The 22,785-nt window shown below is 37.8% G+C and overlaps 1 protein-coding gene across 1 annotated transcript in view; it reads left to right on the forward strand.

Annotated features, from left to right (window-relative positions):
- The first annotated feature begins 775 nt into the window (after positions 1-775).
- ZBTB41 (zinc finger and BTB domain containing 41) overlaps positions 776-22,785 on the forward strand; it is a 65,822-nt gene continuing 43,812 nt past the window's right edge. Inside the window, exons 1-3 of the mRNA XM_072648313.1 lie at positions 776-2,187; positions 2,794-4,050; positions 21,926-22,133. Coding sequence (XP_072504414.1) covers positions 2,913-4,050; positions 21,926-22,133 — 1,346 coding nt within the window. The 5' untranslated portion in view covers positions 776-2,187; positions 2,794-2,912. The remainder of the gene's footprint in view (positions 2,188-2,793; positions 4,051-21,925; positions 22,134-22,785) is intronic.

A 22,785-nucleotide genomic window follows, 5' to 3' on the forward strand; every position in this document is an offset into this window, starting at 1 on the left:
AACTCATTACTGGACATCTAAAACTAAATGTCCTGTAGACATCTTAAAATCAACATGTTCAAATCTGAACTCATAGTTCTGTCCAAACGTTTCCTTCCTTCTAACTTATCCATTATGGTTTAGAATACTACCATCCTCTCAGTTACCCAGGCTCACAACCTAGGTGTCATCCGCAATGTCTTACTTTACTTATCCAATCAGTTGATAAATCTTGTTCGTGCTACCTTTGTAACATTTCTTGAATATGTTCTCCTTCCCTCCTCTGCCACTATGCCACCCTTTGCAGGTCCTTGTCATCTAATACTTGGACAATTGCTATGGCCAGGTGGTTGGTCTCCTTGCCATAAGTCTCTTCCCACTCCAGTTCATCCTTCACTCTGCTGTAAAAGTGATCTTCCCAAAGCACAGGTACGACCATGTCAGTCCCCTACTCTATAAATTTCAGTTGTCTAAAGTCACAAAGACATCGAGGGGCAGAGCATGGATCTGAACCCACATCCTTTAAGGCCAATCTTAATGCTCTTTCTTATATCCGACAGTACTAGGATCATTTAATCTCTATGAGGCTGTTATCCTTTTCTGTAAAATGGGAATAAATACCTGCTGTACCTAACTTACAGGGATGTTGTAAGGATGAAATAACATATGTAATTTGTTTTGCGAACTTGAAAGTGATGCATATTAGTTATTACTGTCTTCATAAATTCCCTTGCACTCCATTTCATTTATCCTCTTCTAACAGAAAATTACAAATTCTGTAAATTGTGTAAGTTATCAGTTAACAAACGTTTATTAAGTGCTTATTATATGCTAATCAATGTGCTAATTGTTGGAGATACAAATAAAAGCAAAGAATGATGTGGTCCCTACCCTCAAGCTCACAATTCTAATAAGGACATGAAGACAAGCTCTCTCTACCGCCTTTTCTGTCCCCCAGCCCCCGCCCTCATCACCACATGAAAGGTAAGCAGAGAAGGCATCTAAAAGCAGCTAGTCCTCAGATGACAGACAAGCAGGCAGATACACAGACAGATACAACTGAAAGAATATTCATATTCAAAGACAGAGAAGTACTCTGGCCCTTACGCCTTAAGCTGAGTGAGAACAGCTTCAGGAGCATCTAACTTCAGAAAAAGAACTGATGGCTTAAAAAGGCACACCCTAGGGAAGGGTCCTTTCCCCTAGATCTTTAGATCTCGCCCATCCATTCACCTGGTCATTCCACTTATTTCCTCCTCTCTAGGGAAAAGTGGGCATTTTAGAACGTTTTGTCTTCAGGATTCCCCCCCTTTCACGCGAACACAAATTTCAGTAGCAACACCTCCCCCTCCCCCAAGAAAACAATGACGACACAGATGGCTTTGGGTGGCCTAGGCACTTCGGCGGCATCCTCTCTGGGGCTGGAGAAAATAAAGTGGACGTTCACATTCCGTCTACGTCCGGTCACCCGGCTTCTACTAAACTGCGGTGTGTGTCTATGTAAATAGTACAGCACAGAGGTGCGAAGCAAGGCCCGAGGGCGGACTTCCCCGCCGTCACGGAAGAAGCCGAAGCTCGGGACCAAGCCCAGCGGAGCGGACGCGTCTGCGTACGTGTCCGAGCCTGGGAAGACGCCCTACGGCGCACGCGCGGAGGCCAAGACAAGGCTTTCGCGAGGCGGCCTCGGTTCCGAGATGGTTCGGAGCCGCTGCCTCTCTCTACGCGAAGGCTGATCCACCTTCCCCTCGGCTTCTTTTCCTATCTCCTCTGTCCCTTGCCGCCCCGCCCCAGGTCCTTTGCGTACCGGGCCACCCATCAATCCCTTCGACCCCGCCCCGCTCCGCCCAGTCCCGGAGATCGGGAAAACCCGGAGCAAATTCTCGATCGGTAGCTCTGGTAATGTCTCCCGAGGTGGGAGGAGGAAAGACTTAGTGAGCATGCGCTGAAGGACGTCAACGCTCATGCGCAATGACTCCGGTGGGCATTCGGCAACGAGTTAGTAGGACTCGCTCGGAGTCTGCGCGGTGGGTGGGTCCTGTGGTTGAGGTCGCCGATGCGGCCACTGGAGGGAAAGGGAAGAGGAAGAGGAAAGGGGGGGGGGGGGGGGGCAGAGGTTGGCCGAACCCGGAAGTAGGTAGACGCTAAGAGGGAGTGCGCCTGTAGTGGAGCTCGGCGGCCGGGAGGCAGCGGAGGCGCTCTGAGGAGGCGGTAAATGGAACTGGGGCGGCTGCCTCGGGAACCCGGGGTGGGAAGCGCGGCGGAGTCGCCGCAGGCCAGGGCCTCCCCTGCTTGGGGAGGGCTTTCTCCCTTTCGTCCTCCGTTGTCCCCGCGCCTCGCCAGTCCTGGCCCTGTGTCACACACTTGGGCTCCCGGGGAGGAGCGGACGGGTCTGAGGGGGTCAAATGCACTGAGCCTTCCCCCGTCTTCCCCCCTCCCCTCTCGGCGAGCTGCCGCGTGGGGGAGGACCGTGATGACCCAATCCCACACTGGACCCTCCGCCCCCAGCCACACCCCCTCTCTGAGGGTTTCTCCCTCCCGTGTCCTTACCCACCCACCCTCCTGGGAGTCGGGCTTGGCAGGTGTGGGGCTCTCTCTCGTCTTCTTTAAAATTGTTCTTTTGTCGGCTTTCTCGGCTTCCCCCCACCTGAGACCTAAGATGTTACCACACTTACGTGTCAGCTCTGGGTTGTTTTATTTATTTATTTATTTAGTCTCCTCGTGCATTTAATGGCAGACAGTCGAATGAAAAGCACTTTGAACAAATAGTCCAAATCGCCGGTGGGGATATATTACAGGGTTCTTATTGTTTTGCAGACCATGAAACCCTTCCTCACACCTCTCCAGAAGGTGTTACCCGAGATCGAAGCTAGTTTTCCTTTTTAAGTCTCTGGAGACACTTATGAAGCCTCTTGTCCTGAAATTGCATTATTGCAATGAAGAAAAGGAGAAAGGTTACTGCAAATGTTGACGAGAAGATCCATCTAGGCCATCCTAAAGATTCTTCTGATGGAAACAGTGCGGTGGACAGCGACCAAGTGACCTTCAGTCATTCCACGGAAGGCTCTACCCCTGAAGATCTCCTGTGTTATCAGCAGCTGCCTCCATCCCCAGATCAGAGAAAGCTTCTGAGTTCTTTGCAGTATAATAAGAATTTACTGAAATATTTGAATGACGACAGACAGAAGCAACCGTCTTTCTGTGACTTACTCATAATTGTAGAAGGAAAGGAATTCAGTGCACACAAAGTTGTTGTGGCTGTTGGCAGTAGTTATTTTCATGCTTGTTTGAGCAAAAATCCAAGCACAGATGTTGTCACTCTGGATCATGTAACACATTCTGTTTTTCAACATTTGCTTGAATTTCTCTACACATCAGAATTTTTTGTCTATAAGAATGAGATACCTCTAGTTTTAGAGGCAGCAAAATTTCTGGACATTATAGATGCAGTTAAACTTCTAAATAATGAAAATATTTCTAATTTTCCTTCTGAAATAACTGAAAAGGCATCGCAGGCAGAAAGTCTAAGTGAATTGGCCGGCAGGTTGTCAAACAGTCATCAGTGCAAATTCTGCAGTAGAAATTTTTGTTATAAGAAGTCTTTAGAGAATCATTTGACGAAAACTCATAGATCCCTATTAATAGGGAAAAAACATGGGTTAAAAATGCTGGAGAGAGGTTTTTCAGCAAGAAGATCAACGAGGAATAGAAAGTGCCCGGTGAAGTTTGATGAGGACAGTGATAATGAAAATGAAAGTGGTGAAATATCAGACAATTTTGATAAGGACAATTTGGATAAGGTCACTTTTGATACAGAAAAGTCAGATAAAAATGACTCTGAGGATGCTGGAAGTGAGTACAATGCAGATGCAGAAGCACAGGAAGAGGAAATGTCAGATGAATACTCTGAAGGGGAAGAGCAGAGTGACAAAGAACATAATGATGCAGAAGAGGAGCCTGAAAGTGCTGATTCTGTAGGAAATATTCATGAAGGGTTAACTCCAGTGGTCATTCAGAACAGTAACAAAAAAATATTGCAGTGTCCTAAGTGTGAGAAAACATTTGACCGAATAGGTAAGAAACAACCCTGTCTCATATTTTAATGCTATTTTAACTTTGTAAATTTAGTGGATTCTTAACTAATTCTTTTAGCATTAGGAAAGACATCTGTTACCATTAGAAATTTTAAAATTTACTGTGACTTGAATTCAGACATGCTAGCTTAGAGCAAGTACTTTTTTTTCCATTTGTTTATATCTCAAAGGTGAACACCTTTCACTAATATACTTTGCAGGTGTTTGGTACGAAAAGTGAATTCTGGGTTCATTTAATTATGTCTATAAAGTACTTCCTCTGAAACTGAAAGCAGACTTGTAAATAGACCTACTTGTCTTCTATACTTATAGAAAACTAAGTCACTTAAAAAAAATACTAGTTAAGATATGTTATAGGTAAGCCATGCCATTTATTCCTGCTAGTAAACATTTATTTAATGCTTTAGTTCAAAAAACTATTCTAGGTGAGGAAGGGGTAGATATAAAGATGAATAAAGCATAGGTTTTGCCTTACAAGAGGTTATGAACTAGTAGAGGAGTTAAGAAGGACACACCTATTTAAATTGATGGAAGAGATATGAATACAATATGCAGGCATCTGAAGTAGCTTCTTCGTAATTATTGGGGATCCTGGAAAACTTCATGGAGGAAGCAGCTGAGCCTGAGCAACATTTTGTTAGAAGGAAATTGGAAAGATTACCATTTAACAATTTTTATTCTCGTTTATGGTTCCAGGATAAATTTTCACATCCCTTAAAACACTTTTTAAAAAAAAAAAGGAATAAAAATCTTTGTAGGATTTACAATCGGAGTCCAGCATTCTTATTTTGCAGATGAAGAAACTGAGACCTAGGAAGTGAGAGTAATTATCAAGATGGAACTTGAGCCAAAGTCTTCTGTACTGTTGCCTCTATTATTCTCTAGGGGGATAATTAGTAATGAAGTCTATATTCAATAAGTTCTCTTATATTCAATATGATTTAGAAATGGGGTATTGTGATGATTTTACTATGCTGTCAATGAGTAGATATGGATGGTAAGGCTTGTCACAGAACTTAAATCCAAATCTTTATTTAACCACATATGCTTATAAGTAGATTTCTAATTTTCGGAGAATAAGAAGACAGGAAAATATATGTAATGTTACAACTTCACTGAATATAATTTAATTTTGTTTTGATTTTTCAAAAGTCAGTAAGAATCAGTCTTACAGAGCTCTAGGGACATATAGAAAATACCAATTAGCAGTGATTTTTGGATGAAAGAAAACTAGATAAGCAACTTTTGTAGAAAGTACCAATTGGCAGTGATTTATGGGTGAAGAAAAGATAAACCAACTTTGCTATTTTAGTTAGGGGATGAATTTGTACATAATATGTAGAATTTTAAAAGTTGTCTACTCTAAATAATGGATCAGTCATTTTGAAATGTTTTATGTTTATTGGGAAAATAATTTTCTGAGAGTGTGTGTGTGTGTGTGAGAGAAAGATTTACCACTTAGTATTTTTAGTTAAACAAGGGTGAGTTAAAATTCTGTTTCTAAACAAATCTTACTTGGGCAGTTGGAAAATGTTATAACAATATGATGATACCAGGAATGTGCAAGTACGTTTTGACAAATGTAAATTTAATTTTAAACCATGAATTCATCTCTGGAAGTTTTGTAATGTTGGGTATTATTTATCAGTTTTATTTAGCACCCAGTATTATAAGGTGCTGTTAACATTTTAATATCAAAATATGATAAAGCACTTGAGAACTACTGTTACTGGATCTGTAATTTTCTGCCTACTAGTGTTTATTTCAATCTCTCTGTTTCCACTGACCATTCCTCTTCTCCAGATGCTTTGGTTTGAGTGTTTTATGTATTCAGCCTTCATTGTGGGCCTAGGCCTGAAAGTGCACCTTATGCAATGCACTTGGGGTCAAAGACTGATGTCTTTTGAAGAAGAAATTCCTCAAACTTTGTTCTCTAATTTTGCCCAGATCTCCCTGGGTAGGGTTTTTACCCAGTTTAGCTATGTTCCAAAACTTGAAGACCAAACTATATACCTAGATGCGTTTCTCCTACTGTAAATAGGCTACGGCTAGACTTTATGTTATGAATTGTAGCTGGTAAGTCAGTCTTCTTGCTCATATTACATCTGTGGTCTTCCAGGTTGGAAGGACTTGGAAAAAGTTATGATCAGTCTCAGAAGCATTTGCCCTTAATATGCTAGGACCATAATCTTTATTTTGCCTATCTGATTCCATTTTCCTTTCTTTTGTAAGTAGCAGGTGTAGACATTGACTTGTATACATTTATGCCTTTATTCAAAGCTTATTAATAGCTCACATATTAACTCCTTTCTGAAATAGAAAATGCCTAATGATTCCCTGACCTATAAATGCTCTGAAATTATAGTAACAAAAACCAGTGGAAAATGAAAGCAAGAATAGGGACAGGTTTGATGGTTTGCCAGTGAGTAAATTTATATGGTGAGATTATATGGTCACAGAACTTAATCCAAATCCCTATTTTATAATTAACCTGAGGTCCATGAACTTGTTTTAAAAAATATTTTGATAACTATTTCATCATAATTCATTTCCCTTCTAAGAAGGGGTCCACAGACTTCAGCAGACTTCCGTAGCGGTTTGTGATAAACAGAAAAAGTTGAGAACCTCTACTTGAGGATCTTTCTCAGTTTCAGGGTTTCTATTATGGACTTAGACCTGGTATCTCCCAATCTGAAAGATAAGCAGCCTTTGGTCCATAGATCCCTAAGAATATATTTCTTCCTAGGATATCTAGAGTTAGTGTCTGCATTAATAACATTTTTATTAGTCATTTCAAAAAATATTTCTTTAACTTTAGAGTGCCATAATAACTTCAGAGTGCCTTAATTTCATGTGAAATTATCAAATGACTCTACTTTAAATTAACTCTTGAATTTTTGTAAATCAGTGATTTAAAACACTCAGTAAATAACAAGCCATCTAAAAAATCCCAACCACGTTAAAATTTCATGCATTTTACATAAAAGAGTTTGAGTTGGTTATTGTGATCTTTCCATATCAACTTGTGGTTTCTGTTTCCTGCTGTTAGAAAATGTTGGCTCCACTAGCTTCAGGCAAAGGATAAAGAGAGTTTAACATTCAAATGCATCTATGGTCTTCTGGATTTGGATGTCTCCTACATGGATGTAAATAAAACCCTATCTTGTCCAAGGCCTTTTATCTGTTAATCAGTCACAGGTCTCTCCAACACGTGGTGTTTTTCTTGATTTCCTCCTATTTTGCAAGCCTGTTGGTAGTGCACTCAGACTGTTCATCTTTTTGTTATCCCTCAACAAATGACCAACTCCTTTTTTTTGGTTATTTTTTCCAGTGACATCCTTTGCTTCTTCAAAGTTACTTATTATGTGTTTCAGCCTGCTTTAAAAGATTTATCACATGATTTTTGATTGCCTCCTCTGTAACCAGTTCATGTCTCATGGTCATAAAATGACAGAATATTGGTATTAAAAACATGAGATTTTATTTATGAAAGAAGTTTGAGGTCATTGAGGAACTTTGCAGTTTCCTGAAAGCAGTCCAGTCTGCTCTTCTTCTCTTTTTTGCTACTGGACTCAGGTTATCTTCTCTGTAGGATCATCTGTGAATTCTGGAGCTTGCATGCTCACTTGCTCACGTGTTCTCTCTTTCCTCTCTCTCTCTCACATGCACATGTACACACATACCCACCCCCACCACACCCTACACCTCTACATCCCTACACACACACACGAATCAACTTTACTCATCCAACTGTCATTATTTAGACAGAAAAGTTTAGTAGAGAAACTATTTTAAAATTTAACTCCTACTTGATTTTCAAATATAACTACTTACTTTTATTATAATTGTTTGGAATGAGGTTTTGAATGCCTCACTTGTTTGGATTTCCCTAATTAGACAGCAAAGGAGGAGGGTGGGTAGTTTTGAATTTAATGAAACATATTCATGGAAGTTGAGATAAAAATTTCAATGTTGTTGTAATGTTTTATATTTTGAGACACTTTAGGGTTAAGGAAATATCATTAGCAAAAACTTTACTTAAATTTTAATCTTATAGTAAGTTGTTATTCTTTTGGAAATATGTCAGAGTTGTCAATATTATTTAATATTCCTCTTTCTGTCAGTTTGATCACAAATTATGTCAGATAAAAAATTCTTTCTAGCCAAATGCATAAGTTCTAACTTCAGTGTCAAAAGGTTATGTGGAAGAAGAGAAAATAGTTTTGAAGGAGATTTGGAGAATTTTGGAATTTTGACGAAAGTTAGAGGTTGAATTTGGAGAGGGGACATTTGGGAGAACTTGAGGGAGAAGTTGAAGGAAGAGGATTCAAGCATAAGCATCTAAGAAGAAAGAACTAACAAGGAAGACTTGAGGAAGAGAAAGATGAAAAGGACTCAAGGTGAAAGAGGGAGAACTTAAGTAAGTATGGAAAGACAAGACAAATTGATGTCAGTGTAAAAAGTTAATAAGACATAGGGGTAAAATTGAATGTGGTCTTCAAGGTGCTAAAGAGGTATGTAGAGAAGTTACAGCTCCAGAATTAAAGATGAAACAGGCAGTTACCTATGAGTTCTCCAAGAGAGCTCATAGAAGGTATAAGGCAGTGTGGTATAGTGGATAGAATGTTGGACTTACAGTCAAAGATGAATTCTGCATCAGACACTATGTGAACTTGGACAAAACTGTTTAACTTCTATGGGCTTCAGTTCATGTGTAAAATGATGGGGTTGAACTCTATGACCTAAACTCCCTGCCATCTTTAAATCTATGATTCCTTCCATCAAGTTCAAAGAACAAGGAGAGTTTTGTAGTAACCTGAACATTTGTTTTTCTTCCATCAATAAGTGACTCTTATCTATGTTTAATGAGTAAGGTGGTGTTCTTCGTTCCTTGAATAGATGGTGAAGGGGCTTGAGGACTTCACCATTCCAGGTTATGAGAGGAGACGGAGTGTTCTTGTAAAACAAAATAAAAACACAAGAATGACTTCCATTATGAAAATGAAGATGAAAAATTTGAAGAGACTAAGGGAATAATGACTTGTGTCAGGAAGTTGGAGGACAGAATAATGTAATGGAAGAAAGGTAAGAAGGGCCACTGAACACTTGCGATATGAGGCTCCTCCTAAAGAGGAGGAAGGTGAATTCTTAGGAGGAAGTTCTGCTTAATATCCAAGAAATGATGATGTGGATGCATGGGTGATATCAGTTTGGAGATCCTCCAGTAAATATTAGAAGAAGAAGAGATGAGTAGTGGCTATGCTTCCTTTTTGAGGAGGATTGAGGTGTATAATAAGTGAGAAATGGGTCTAACTTCCCAGATCTGTACCTAGGATATTGACATGGAAGCTCCCAAGATTTCTCAAACCAGATGACTAGCAGTGATTCATGGGCATAATTGATAATGTCACAAGAATTCTAAATGGAATTTCTAAAGATTATGAAGTCTCTGGCAAGAAGCTAAAAGACTTGAGGGGGCTAGAGGGTAGTTTCGTAACTGTTGTTGAGCTGAGGCAAAGGCTTCAGCTAAGAGGGAGGTTGGGAAATAGAGGAGTTGATTAGGAAGTTGGTGTCTGAGAATAGGATTTGAATTTCTGGACCATTGCTTGAATTACAGGAATGACATGCTCCTGGCCAGAGATGAAATGTGCTTAATGTTTTTCCTTTTTTCTTCCTCCTTTTCCTGAAGTTTGGAGGAAGGAAATTGCTTAAACACAGCCACCCAAGCTTGATACCATAGAGTAGTTATGATGGAAGAAGACAATCAGAAATTTACAAAAAGCACAATCCAAGGAAGGAATTGAACATACACAAAATATGGATAAAAAAGATAAAGAACCAGATCTTAATACAAAGAGGCAAATGTGACTTCTTGATTATCACTGAGACTTTGTGGGGTGAAATCCATATGTGGACTATGGCTCTGGAAGAGTATACCTTATTCAAAAGAAACAGAACTGGTAAAAGCAGGAGTGGGGGGTGGGGTGGGGATAGAATACAGTGCCTGGCACATAGTAGGTGCTTAATAAATGTTTGTTGATTGAGTAGTGTTGCATGTTAAGGAGATGTACTAATGAAGAAATGGGGCTGAGAGGCATAGCGGAAATGACTTGAGTGAAAATAATTGGAGACAGAAACAGAAGCAGTAATCTTATGTAAATAACCTATAACCTATATTATAAGTTACCTGTTCAGAAAAAGGAAATACATGAGTTTAAATTGGGAGAGGAGAAAGGCAAATATTACCTTCAAATGTTATCTTCAAAAAGAAAAGGAAGATATGAGTGTCTACAAACCATAGGTTAACTTGGACTGGAATTTCTGGTCAAATTCTAGAACATATTTTTAAAGGGATTTTTAGTGAACACGTTAGTTATTGAACATTTGGAAATGGAGCAGTAGTCACCAAGAGCCAGCTCTGCTTTATCAAGAGTAGATTTCATCATACTAGACTAAAAGTTCAGTTCTTGATAGGATTGACTTGACTTCTATGTGAGTAGAATGCTGTAGACAATTTACTTAGATTTCAAGAAGTCACTTTACAGTCTGTCTTGTTCTTCCTGTGGACAGAATGACTAGATGTGGGCTAAATGGCAGCAATGTTAGATGGATTTGCAACTGTACATGACTGTACTCAAAGAATAGGCTGTTGTTTCAGTGTCACTTTGGAATGAGGCTTTAGTGTAATATACCAAAGGTCTGAGAACACCATAGACAGTGTACTTGTCAAATTTGCACATTGCGTAAAATCAGGAAGGATAGGTAACATTTTGATGTCATTCTAGATTGTCAGACTGAGTAATAAGTTAAAGAGATATACACAAAGTGCTGCACTTGTTTTATTTTGTTTTTGTCTTCGGAGATAGAAGATTGGAATGGGGAGGCTAGATAAAAATTCAATCGGAAAAGGCTTAAGGGTTTTAATAGACTGCAAGTTTAACATGAGTTAGCAGTGGGATAATGCAGTCAAAAATGTTAGCATGATGTTACTCTATTAAGAGATTCATAGTGTCTGAGATGAGAGATGTGATTATGTCATTTTATTTAGTTCTAGTTAGAATATATATGGAGGAGAATGTCCAGGACTAAGTAACCAGAATACTGAAGTCAGTCAATAAACATTTGTGAAGCGCTTACCATGTGCCAAGCACCATGCTAAGCACTAAACACTGGAGATACACAAAGAGGCAAAAGACAGTTCCTGCCCTCTAGGAAGTGACAGTCCAATGGAGAAGAGAAAAAAATGAACATATATGTACAAACAAGTTATATGCAGCATAAAAAGGAAATAATTTAAAAAGCGAAGAGACTAGAATTAAGACGTGATGGGCCATTAGGCAGAGATGGGGAGAGAGGAATAACTAGAGAAGATGGAGTGTTTTATTCATGGAACAGTAAAGAAAGTCAGTTGAAGAGATTGAAGAGTAAGAGACAGTAAGAAGACTGGAAAGGTAGAAGAGAGCTTTGAACAACAGATAGGAATTCGTATTTGATCCTGGAGATAATAGGGAGCCGCTGGAGTTTTTTTGAATAGGGAGGGTAATAGGGTTGGACTTGCACTTAGGAAAATCACTTGAGTGGCTGAAAGGAGGATGGATTGGAGTGGAGAGAAATTTGAGGCAGGCAGACCCACAATCAAGATACTGCAATAGTCCATGTGGGAGATGATGTGGTTCTACACCAGAGCAGTGGCTGTGTTAAAGAACAGAAGTGCTTATTTGAGAAATGTTGCAAAGGTGAAATCATCAGACCTTGAGGCATTAAATTGGATATGGGTATAAAAGATAGTAAGGAATTCAGGATGACATCTCTTTTGAGAGCCTGAGGGAATGGGGAGATGGTGCTGTCCTCTGTAGGAATAGAGAAGTTAGAAGAAGGAAGTCTTAGGGAAAAAGGGAATAAATTTCATTTTGGACATGCCGAATTTAATATGTTTATTGGGCATTCATTTTGAGATGTCTATATGGCAGTTGGAGATGTGAATTAGAGGTCAGCAGAGTTTAGGGTTGCTAGGCAGATTTGAGAATCATCATCGTAAGAGATGGTAATCAGATGCATGGGAGCTGATATGATCACTAAGTGAAGTACATCATGGGAGTTAGGGTGCAGCACCCCCTTGATCTGGAAAATCTGTGTAAAATTTTTTGGTCCTCCCTTTGTATCAGAGAAGAAGTCTGCAATATTATGGTATTAAAAGATAAGATATGTTGATATTACACAATAGTGTACATATATTTTATGCATTTCTGAGTTTCTAAACTTTTTCTTTGTTGTCTGCAGGGCTCTGTGTGTCATCTGAAGCTTCTGCAAAACTGCCCCCAAATTCCCTTTTAATTTCTCATGTAGTCCCATGATATTTTGAAATTGTAGTGGGGAAAGTCGTGTAGTGGGGAAAGGGATCATCGTAATATAGAAGGACAAGAGAAGAGACCCAGGAAAGAACATCTACAGTTAGTGTAATTTGGATGAGGATCTGGCAAAGAAGACTAAAAAGAATTAGCCTGATAGGTAGGAGAACTAGGAGACAATGGTGAGAGTTGAGAAAAGGTCATTGGATATGACTTATTAAGAGATCATTGGTAATTTTAGAGAGAGCAGTGGAATAATGAAATCAGAAGCTGAATTGTTTGTCATTTGTTTTCAGAGGACCAGGGTCAGCATAGGATGATATCTTGACTTGCCTATGAATTGGATTTAAGTGAGACAGAGTTCCACAAAGTTGTTTGCCTCACTTTTTCTTCCAGTCATCCAAAAGGATGGCAGGATAAAAGTCAGGGTGGGTAGCGATTGCCCAGGATGCAGTGAATGACTGACATCTTACGGTGTCTGACCAAACTCTAAGCATTTCACAGTGCCTACTATAGCTGCCTTTACAGCTTTATGTAAGGGATTCAGAAAAGAATGAGAGGAAAGGTGGAGATACCTATTGTATGGCCTTTTTGAGTTTAGTCACAAATTCATGGATGGAAGGAACAAGTAAGGGTTTTTTGAGGGAGATGTGGGAATGTTTGTAGGCAGTAGGGAAGGAACCGTAGGGAAAAGTTGAAAAGTAACAGAGTTGGGATGAGAGGGGGACAGTCTGAAGAGTCTTAAGATCATATGAGGATCAATTTAAGGGACTTGGAATGCTTAATCTGAAGAAGAGAAGATTTAGGAGGGATAAAAGAGCTGTCTTTAAATTTTAGCTACTAAATGTATTATTATGTGTTTATTTAATTGCCAAATTTTGTATATATTATATAATTTAATGTATTCTAAGATGAAAGAAATGTATTAGATTTGTTTTCTTTGGTCCCAGATGTTTGGATTAGGAGCAGTGTGTAGTTGTAGAGTCAAATTTAGGCTTAATATAAGGAGAATCTTATTATTGATTAGAGCTAGGCAAATTTGAATGAGGTATCAAGTTTTCACTCACTAGAGACCTCATGTAAAGGCTGCATGAAATCGATTGGGTTTGTGGTAGAGAGGATTCTTATTTAGGTGTAAATTGTATTAGATGACCTTTGAGACTCTATCTTCAAGATTCTGTGAAATATGGATGCAGAATTTAGATAGAGATAGAGGCTAATGATAAGCATTTGCGAATCATCTGCAAAGAAATGAAAATAATATATGGTAGACTTTCAAGGGAGAAATTGTAGAGGGAGAAGAGGGCCAGAGACTGATCTTATGGGTTCAGAAACTAACACTTGCGGGCAGGGGGGAAGAGCGGAGGAGAGGGGATGATGAAGTTTAAGAAGGAATTGATATAGTTATTGGAAGAGAGAAGGCAGTGTTACAGAATCTGAAGACAGAAAATATCAAGGCATGTGTTACTGGGAAGGTATTACAGATGCTTTGGAAAGGTTAAGGACTGAACAAAGGCTATTCATTGACTTGGTTATTATAATGTTGTTTACCTTGGAGAAAGCAGTCTCATAGTGGTAGATACTGAAGCTAGATTTTAATGAGTTAAGGAATATATGTGAGTTTACGATGACAAAGTGGTAGAAGTAGGCTGTTCCTTTTTTTAGAAGTTTAGCAATGAGGAATAGCTTATGGCTGGGTAGAAGGAAAAAAAATTACCATTATTATTATTGTTGGTTGGTTGGAGGCTCAAAGACCTTTTTTAAGTAGAGGGGGAAAAGCTAGTAGAGGAGGAGTGATTGATAGAGCAGAATCCCAAAGGAAATAATAGGATAGTGGATTAGAGACTCAAGGGAAGAAGGAAGAGCAAGGTTAAAACAGAATGAAGGAGGTGTTTTGAGGTGCAGAAGAAGGGATATAAAAGATTTCTAGCATCTCAAAATTGGCAGGGCCCTTAGAGGTCAAATGGTCCAAACTGTGTCTGAATAGAAATCACTTTTAGAACATTGCCAATGAAGTAGTCATTAATCTTAGACTGCTCTTTCTGCTGCCTCTATCTTTTTCTGTCCTCACTTTTACCACCAAATTCTTAAAAATATTTGTTTGTATTTACTACTTCAATTTCTGTACCTACTCATTGTTCACCTCTTTGCCTTCTGGCTTTCTGCCCTACCTCTCTACCTAGATTGTTCTGTTAAGGATTATAAGTGCTCTTTTAACTGCTAAATCTAGGGATATTACTGGGCCTTTCTGCAGATTTTGACTTTTTGTACTACTGTGACACTGTTATTTCTTGGTTCTTCTCCTGCCTGTTTGACTGCTCTTCAGTTTTCTTTACTGTGGCGTCTTCCAACTCCAGATACCCAAAGGGTGGGTACCAACCAAGACCAAGACTGTCCTGGGCCCACTTTACTATATTTTTTCTTTTTGGAATTTCCTGAGCTTCCATTGATTAGATTATTATTTAATATATTTATTGTTTTTATATGTATTGCATATAATATATTCATTTTATTTATATCATTATTATTTAATATATGATACCAAAATTTCACAAATTTGCCCCCTTTTCTCCACTTACACAACTACTATTGAAGTTCAAGAACTCTTCACCTCTCCACTGGACTTTTGTAGCCTCTTCCTAACTAGTTTCTCTACTTCTAATTTTTCCTTTCTCTAATCTAGCTGTCTTACAATTTTCAAAATAGTCTTTGTAAGGCATGTATCTCACCCGGTCATTCTCCTGCTCAAAACCTTTCAGTGTTTCTTTGTTGCCTCTGGGATAAAATTCATTTGGCCCAGCATTAAGGCCTCTCCTAACCTGGTCCCAATTTATCTTTCCTTACTCAGACTATATAACCTTTGTTACTAGGCTACTGCACAAGTGCAAAATCTGTCACTGTTTCAGGAATACATTCTCTTCTGGTTACTGACTCTCTGAATTTTTGTCTCATCTCAAATTTCACCTCCTCTGGAAGCCTTTGCTGACCTCCTGTCCCTCTTTTCCCTCCACTTTTCCAATCTTCTAGTTGTTAGTGTTCTGCCCTCATCAAATTACTTTGTCTTTGGTTATCTGAATAGATGTTGTATTCCTGAGTATAATGTAGTGTCTGCTCCTTGAGGGCAGAAACTGTTTTGGTGGTGTTACCCGTACATAGTAAGCACTTAATAAATGTTTGTAAGCTTAATACCAGATCTATTAAATTATAGATGGTTGGTAGGGGAACATCCGAGGTTAAGTCTAAAATTAAGCTATTAGGCTTAGAACTTTAGACCAATAACAATAAGTTAGCATCCTTTAATTCTTAGTAATAGTGTGGAGACAATTAGGTCAAGTACTTGTGAAGTTAGCATACATAATTATTATGAGTGTCTCAATTGGTTAATGTAGAAAAAAAAATTCGTTTGTGGTCTGTATTGTAAATACTTTAAAAGAAGTTATCACCTGACCAAAAGTTGGAATTGTTTTATGGGATGAACTGTGTTAAAAATGAAAAATAAAAAAAAAAAGAAAAATCTTTTCTTCTTTGAGCCTCAGTTTCCCCAGCTATAAAATGAGGTTGGATTCCTCTTTGAGATATCTTCTATTTCCAAGGTTTTACATTTCATCCCCAAATTTAACCACTTTGGTGTGAGTGATGCTTTTACTTTGATGCCTTCTTTCACCAGAGCCCCAGTGGGAAGGGAAGAACAGGTCTTCAGCTGTGTTAGACAAAGAAGAGTAATTCTGACAGCCTTAGTGCTGTTGGATGGTGTGTAGCAGATATTTTTAGGTCCAAATTGCAGACTTCTTGTATTTTATATAAATGTACTTACATATCATGAGACGACTAGATGACCTAGTGGGTTAAGTGTTGGGCCTATAGTCAGGAAGACCTGAGTTCAAATGTGACCTCAACACTCACTGCGTGACCCTGGTCAAATGACTTAACTTCTGTTTTCCTCTGGAGAAGGAAATGCAACCCCATGGTCAATATTAGTATGCTACGGCCCAGTTGATATGATTTGACTTTGTTTCTGATTCTTAACTGTCACAAAAAGTGTTGCTGTAAATAATTTGGAGTATATGGGGATTTTCTTCTTATCAATAGTGGGATATAAGCCTAATAATGGGGACCATTTCAGAGGGGTGGGCCCCCCATGTGACCTCTAGGTCCTCAAGTGTGGCCCTCTGACTGAATCCAAACTTCACAGAACAAATGCTTTTAAGTGATGTCTGTTAGACATTTTAGTCATTTTCTTAGCATAATTCCATATTGCTTTCCCAAATGGTTATACTATTTCACAGCTCCATCAGCTGTAGTAACTTGCCTGTCATTCCACAACCCCTCCAACACTGACTGTTGCTGTCTTCTGTCATTTTTGCTGATTTGCAAGGTTTGGGGTAAAACTTCAGGGTTGTTTAAGGAATGCTACTATATGATTTATTTGTTCTAGTTAAAAATCAAATGTTATTTTTCCTGCTTAGGATAGCTATTTCCATTTCATTTTTTGTTTAAGCAAGCAGTTTTTGTATGCCAGGTACTGTGTTAAAACTGGGGACACAAATATAAGCAAACGAGACTGAAGATAACCTCTTTCCTCAAGGAGGAGCTATATATGTGTGTAAATGTGTCTGTCTGTATATATGATAGAGACAGTATACACACATATATAAATAAAATGTTTATACATATTTGTATAACTTTATGTATTATATTATTTATTGAAATCATTAGCTATGGTATTAAACTTTCAGACAGAATTGACCTTGATCAGAAGTGCTAAAATTTCTCTTGGGCTGACATAGGCTGACTAATATGAGTGACTGTTTTGTGCATTAGTTTTTAGCAGAAGGAGTTTAAGAATATTGTGAATTGTAGATACTGGGGAAAAAGTTAAGATTCATATTAATGCTATAGTTTATTGTTTTTAGTATGTTTTTGCTGAAAAATATTTGAAGAAAATTTCTAGTTGAATTGGTTTTATGGTGTTGAATTCCTGTTGTAGATGAGGAGTTTTAATTCTTTTGAGTAATGATGTAAAAACAAATTGTAGACAGAGTTTTTCTTTTTGTTTCTTTTCCTATGCCAGATTCTTGCTTTGGAAAGGCTATGTCAGGTTTCTTGATCCTCTAGGAAATGGGGATGAATTTATAGTTCAGATTCATTTTCAAATGAGAATGAAAACATTAAATACAACTCAATATCTGTACCTCTTCTTCCACTCTTTTTTACTTCAACCTTCTTTAAATCTTGTTCTTGATTCACATTTGCATAGCATGTGACAGTTTACAAACTCTTTCTCAGTGTCTCATGAAGCAGGCTATGCAGGTACAATTACTGTTTGGAAAATAAGAAAGCTAAGGACTAGCTTGTCCACCAGCTAGAACTCAATCTCATGACTTGTGACTCTGTGTCCAATACACTTGTGAAAGCTGTCTTTTATTACTTTTGTTACTTTCAGGAGGCAAACACAATCTATTTGATTATTTTCATTTTACTTTTATAATTTTAAATTTTTTTATTTTAACATTCTGAACCTCAGCACTAGATAAATTGGTCATTTCCATGTACATGGTAATGAACAGAAAAAAAAAGAATTGCATGCAAAACTGCAGGTCTCAGTTATTTACAGTTTGCTTTTCTTTTTAAGAATATCATGTAAACTTATAGCTTTCAAAGTTATCCAGAAGTTTGTACTTCTGTTCTCTTCTCTGCGTTAAAAAAATACTCATTGATCCTATTTCCTTTTTTCTTTAATTTCTTTCTTCTTTTGCTTTTCTAATCCCTATCCCCTTTACCTTTCTTTCATACCACCATCAAAAAAACTAAAGCACAACAAAGCCCATCTAATATATATGTGTAGGCAAGGAAAACAAATTCACACATTGGTTGTGTGTGAAAATGTGTATCTTGAGTTCATCTTTCTGATAAAGAGATACAATGCTTTATCATCAGTCCTTTGGAGTCATGGTTGGTCCTTGTTCATATTCAAAATTCTCAGTTCTTTAAAAATTGTTTTTCTGAGGAATGTTGTTTATTGTAGAAATTGTTCTTCAAGTTCTGTTCACTTCACTCTGCATCAATTCCTGTAGGTTTCTCTGACACTATCCTTTTCATCATTACTTATGGCACATTATATTTCATAACATTCGTATAGCAGAATTTGTTTATTTCTCAAAAGATGTAGCCTCTCCATCTTTGTTACTTCAAGAAGAGGTACTATAAATAATTTTGTCCCTACAGATCCTTTTCTTTTTGTTCATCTCTTTAGAGCATAGGACATATAGAGGAATAGCTGGATTGAAGAGTATGCACAGTTTAATAACTTTTGGGTCATGGTTCCAAATTGTTTTACAGAATGTTCAGATCAAATCACAGCTCTATCAACAGGGAATTAGTGTGCTTGTTTTCTCAAAGGCCCCATAGTTGTCATTTTCTTTTTGTCACTTTTGCCACTCTTATATTTGTGAGATTTGATTGCTTTTTTGTGCTTTTCTATTATTAGTGATTTGGAGCATTTTTTCATGTGGCTGTTGATACCTTGGACTTCTTTATTTGAAAGTGGTGTCTTCATATCTTTTGAACATTCATTTCTTAGGCAGTGGCTCTTGTTCTTACAAATGAATCTCTTCTTATATATCTTAGTTATAAGACTTGTCAGAGAAACTTTCTGTAGAGTTTTTCTCTCACTTAACCTTTTTCCGTTTTAATTTTACTGCATCCGTTTTGTTTGTACAAAAATCTTTTTAATTTTATACAATCAAAATCATCCATTTTCTTCTGTGATCTCTGTCCCTTATTTGGTCATAAAGTCTTTGCTATATTATCCATAGATCTAAAAAATATTTTTTCTTGTTCCTATAATTTGTGATGTCACCCTTTATGTCTAAATTATGTATGCATTTGGAGCTTATTTTGATATGACATATTTGTCTGTACCTAATTTCTCTCAGACTGCTTTCCAAGTTTCTCAGCAATTTTTGTCCAATAGTGAGTCCTTACCCCAGTGCCCAAAAAGAGTCATCAAACACTGCGTTTGCTCCCGTGTCCTTCCCTCCTATCCTCTCCCCCTTTACTTCTTTCTTCTTTCATTTTCCTCTCCTCCTTTCCTTCTCTCCATCCTCCCCCTCTTCTCTTCTTCCTTTACTTTTTTTTTGATCCTTCACTTTCCTTGCACAGGAAGTATGCAATGGTTAGGCATTAGTTCAAAGTTTTCCCTCCTCTCCTCTCCTCCAGCCTTTATTTTATATAATTTTCTTTTGCTATGATCTTTTCTGAGGAATTTTCAATCATATTTTCCTCATTATTTCTTTTCCTTCCAATTTTAGTTGCATGGTGTATCATTCTTTTCTTTTGAGATGTTGGAGTTGGAGAGTTTTGCAAGCAACAACTCCCCACCTAGTTGTAGCCACAGTAAAGAAAGTAAAGACTGGCTAGAGAGGTAGTGGTTGAAAGTGTGGTGTCTCTGAAATTAAGGGGGAAGATATTCAGTAGAACATTATAAAATTCTACAGAGGAGGCCATGGAGGGATGAAGACTGATGATCTGACAAGTATGAAAGTCTAAGTAATTTTTCAGAGTTGTTTGTTCATAGAGAGGTTAGGAGTGGTGTTGATAGAATAAAATAGTAAGGAATTGGAGGCATAAGGTGTATGAAGAACTTGATTGTGAAATTTAATAGTAAAGATGAGAGAGCTAGTTTCAATCATTAGGGAGATCTGAGCTGGTTTTTAAGGTAAATGGGAAACAGCTAATGGAGAGGTAGTGGTTGAAGTTGGATGAGAAAGCCAGAATCCCTTCTGGAGCAAAACCCCAGAGGATAAATACGGAATGGAATGTAGGCTACTTATTGAGGAATTAGTTTCAGTGAGGCTTTAGAGACAAATTCTTTGTGATCAGAGAGAGTAATGAATACATATTTTGCTGAAAGGAGGAGGAGTGCTGAGCTAGCTCACATCCTATGATCTCAGTCATCAGTGATATATGAAACTATGCAGATGAGGCAAGGAATGAGGTGTGGTAACAAAGGTCCTAAAGTCATTGAAGAAATTTAGATTGTGATCTATAGGTCTATCAGTAAAGATTGATAGGGTAATAACTAGAAATAAGGATTGTTAGACTTTGAACTTCAGGAGAAAAAAATGTTGGGGAAGGGAGTAGATGTTACAAGAGAAATATTTTGGAAGCAACATTAAGGAATAAGGAACATATTAACCTCCTTTCCTGGTCTTATGAGTTGGGAGAGTGTGTGTGACTTCTTTTAGAAGGAGTTGCAAGTTGTAACATGTTTTCAAGGGAAATCCAGGTATCCTGAAAGTGATCAGGTGAAATACTTGAAAATGTAGGGAATTTCTTTAAGAATAGATGACTATAAAATTATAGGGGGTTCAAGAGGAATTTGACCTGACTAGAATAGGCCTGAGGATGAGGAGTAGAATGACTTTGTTTGTGTAAAAGGTTGGGGATTCTGTAACTAGTAGTTAGAGCATGTAGTTTGCTCCAGGGTGGTACAATTAGAGAACTGCTTTTGGAGAATAGTATTGAAGGTGGATTGGAGTAGAACATTGCCAGTGGATGGTGGAGGAAGGTTGCTTAATAGGTACAAATTAGCCCATGGAAGAACTTGTAGAATTATTTGTCCCTAGAGTCTTCTAAAGGTTACTTTCTAGAGGAGGAATTCTTAACTTATGATATATGAACTATGATAGATAGATAGATAGCCAAGTTGTAATATAATTGCTTTGCTTTGTAATGTTATGTATTTTATTTTATGCATTTAAAAACATTCTGGAAAGGGGTCTATATGTTTCACTGGACTTCCAAAGGGGTCCATGACACAAAAAAACCTTAAGAACCCCTCTTTGCAGTTGTATGTATAGAACAAATGAAAAATGAATTTAATTTTCGGTTAAACTTAAATGATGAATAAAACTTTTGTGGAAAGGTGTTGTGCAATATTTACATGTTATGTTTTAAAATTTATCTTTTATTTGATTTTTAATTAATTAGGAAAACAGCTAGTTAACTAATCTACAAATTTCCCCCAACCTTAGTGTTTTGTAAGTCATTGAATATGAATCACTTCTTAAATTTATAATCCTTTTGCGTTTATTGGGGGTGGGGTGGGGAGAAATGGGGAGCCTGAGGAGAGGTGCAGCTTTAAATGCTTGAGATTTGCCAAAAGTAAAGATGATTTTTTTTTTGTTAGTGTCTAACATGATATAATGAGAAGCTACATAATGTAAAAGCATGATTAAAGAAGGTCTTAAAGCCAGGAAGACCTGGATTCAATTTAACCTCTTGGTGTTCTAGGTAGCTCTCTAAGACTCAAGACTAAGAAGGTGCTGACTTGTATTGATGGGGAGAGTATTTTGTTGTCTGGTAGTTTTCCTCATCAGGAAGTTTATTCCTAATGAAATCATAGGTCTCTCCTTGAATATATTTTTTATTTATAAATCAAAATAAATCTCAATAAATTCTATGTAGTAAATTTGCTAAATTAATTGTAGTCTCTTTTTTTTATAGGAAAATATGAAAGTCACACCCGTGTTCACACGGGTGAGAAGCCCTTTGAGTGTGATATTTGTCATCAGCGTTATTCAACAAAATCTAACCTAACTGTTCACAGAAAGAAGCACAGTAATGAAACAGAATTTCATCAAAAGGAACATAAATGCCCTTATTGTAATAAACTTCATGCCAGTAAGAAGACTTTAGCTAAACATGTTAAGAGGCAAGTATTCATTTTCTTACTGTAATTTATTGTCTTCAAAAACGGTTATTTTTCGGGTTATCCAAAAAAAAATATGTTGGGGGGAGGGTCATGGGGAGAAAGTCCAGATCTTTGATTTCACTTGAATAAGGAGTTTTCTTTGTACAAACTCCTGCCACTAGTACATATGTCCAGCTACCTGTAAGAGGCAGCTAGGTGGTACAGTGAGTAGAGTGCTGGGGTTGGAGTCAGGAAATTGTTGTTCAGTCGTGTCCAACTCTTTGTGACTCCATTTTGGGGATTTTCTTGGTAAAAATACTGGAGTTTACCCTTCTCCAACTCATTTTACAGAAGAGGTTAGAAACCTAGTCAAACAGGGTTAAGTTACTCAAACAAGGTTAAGTTACCCAAGGGTAACACAGCTAGTAAGTGTCTAAGGCTAGATTTAAACTCACGAAGCTGAGTCTATTCTAAGTTCAGTGCTCTAGCCACTGTGCCACTGTGCCACTGTGCAGGAGTTAGGAAAACCTGAGTTCTAATGTGGCCTTTGACACTTAGTAGCTGGGTGACCCAGGGTTGGTCACTTAACCTCTACCTCACTTTCTGAGCTATGTAATGGGAATAGTAAATAGCACCATTCCTCCTAGAGTCGTGAAGATATGAAATAATATTT

Source organism: Notamacropus eugenii, chromosome 2 (genome assembly GCF_028372415.1).
Source record: "Notamacropus eugenii isolate mMacEug1 chromosome 2, mMacEug1.pri_v2, whole genome shotgun sequence".
NCBI lineage: Eukaryota > Metazoa > Chordata > Mammalia > Diprotodontia > Macropodidae > Notamacropus > Notamacropus eugenii.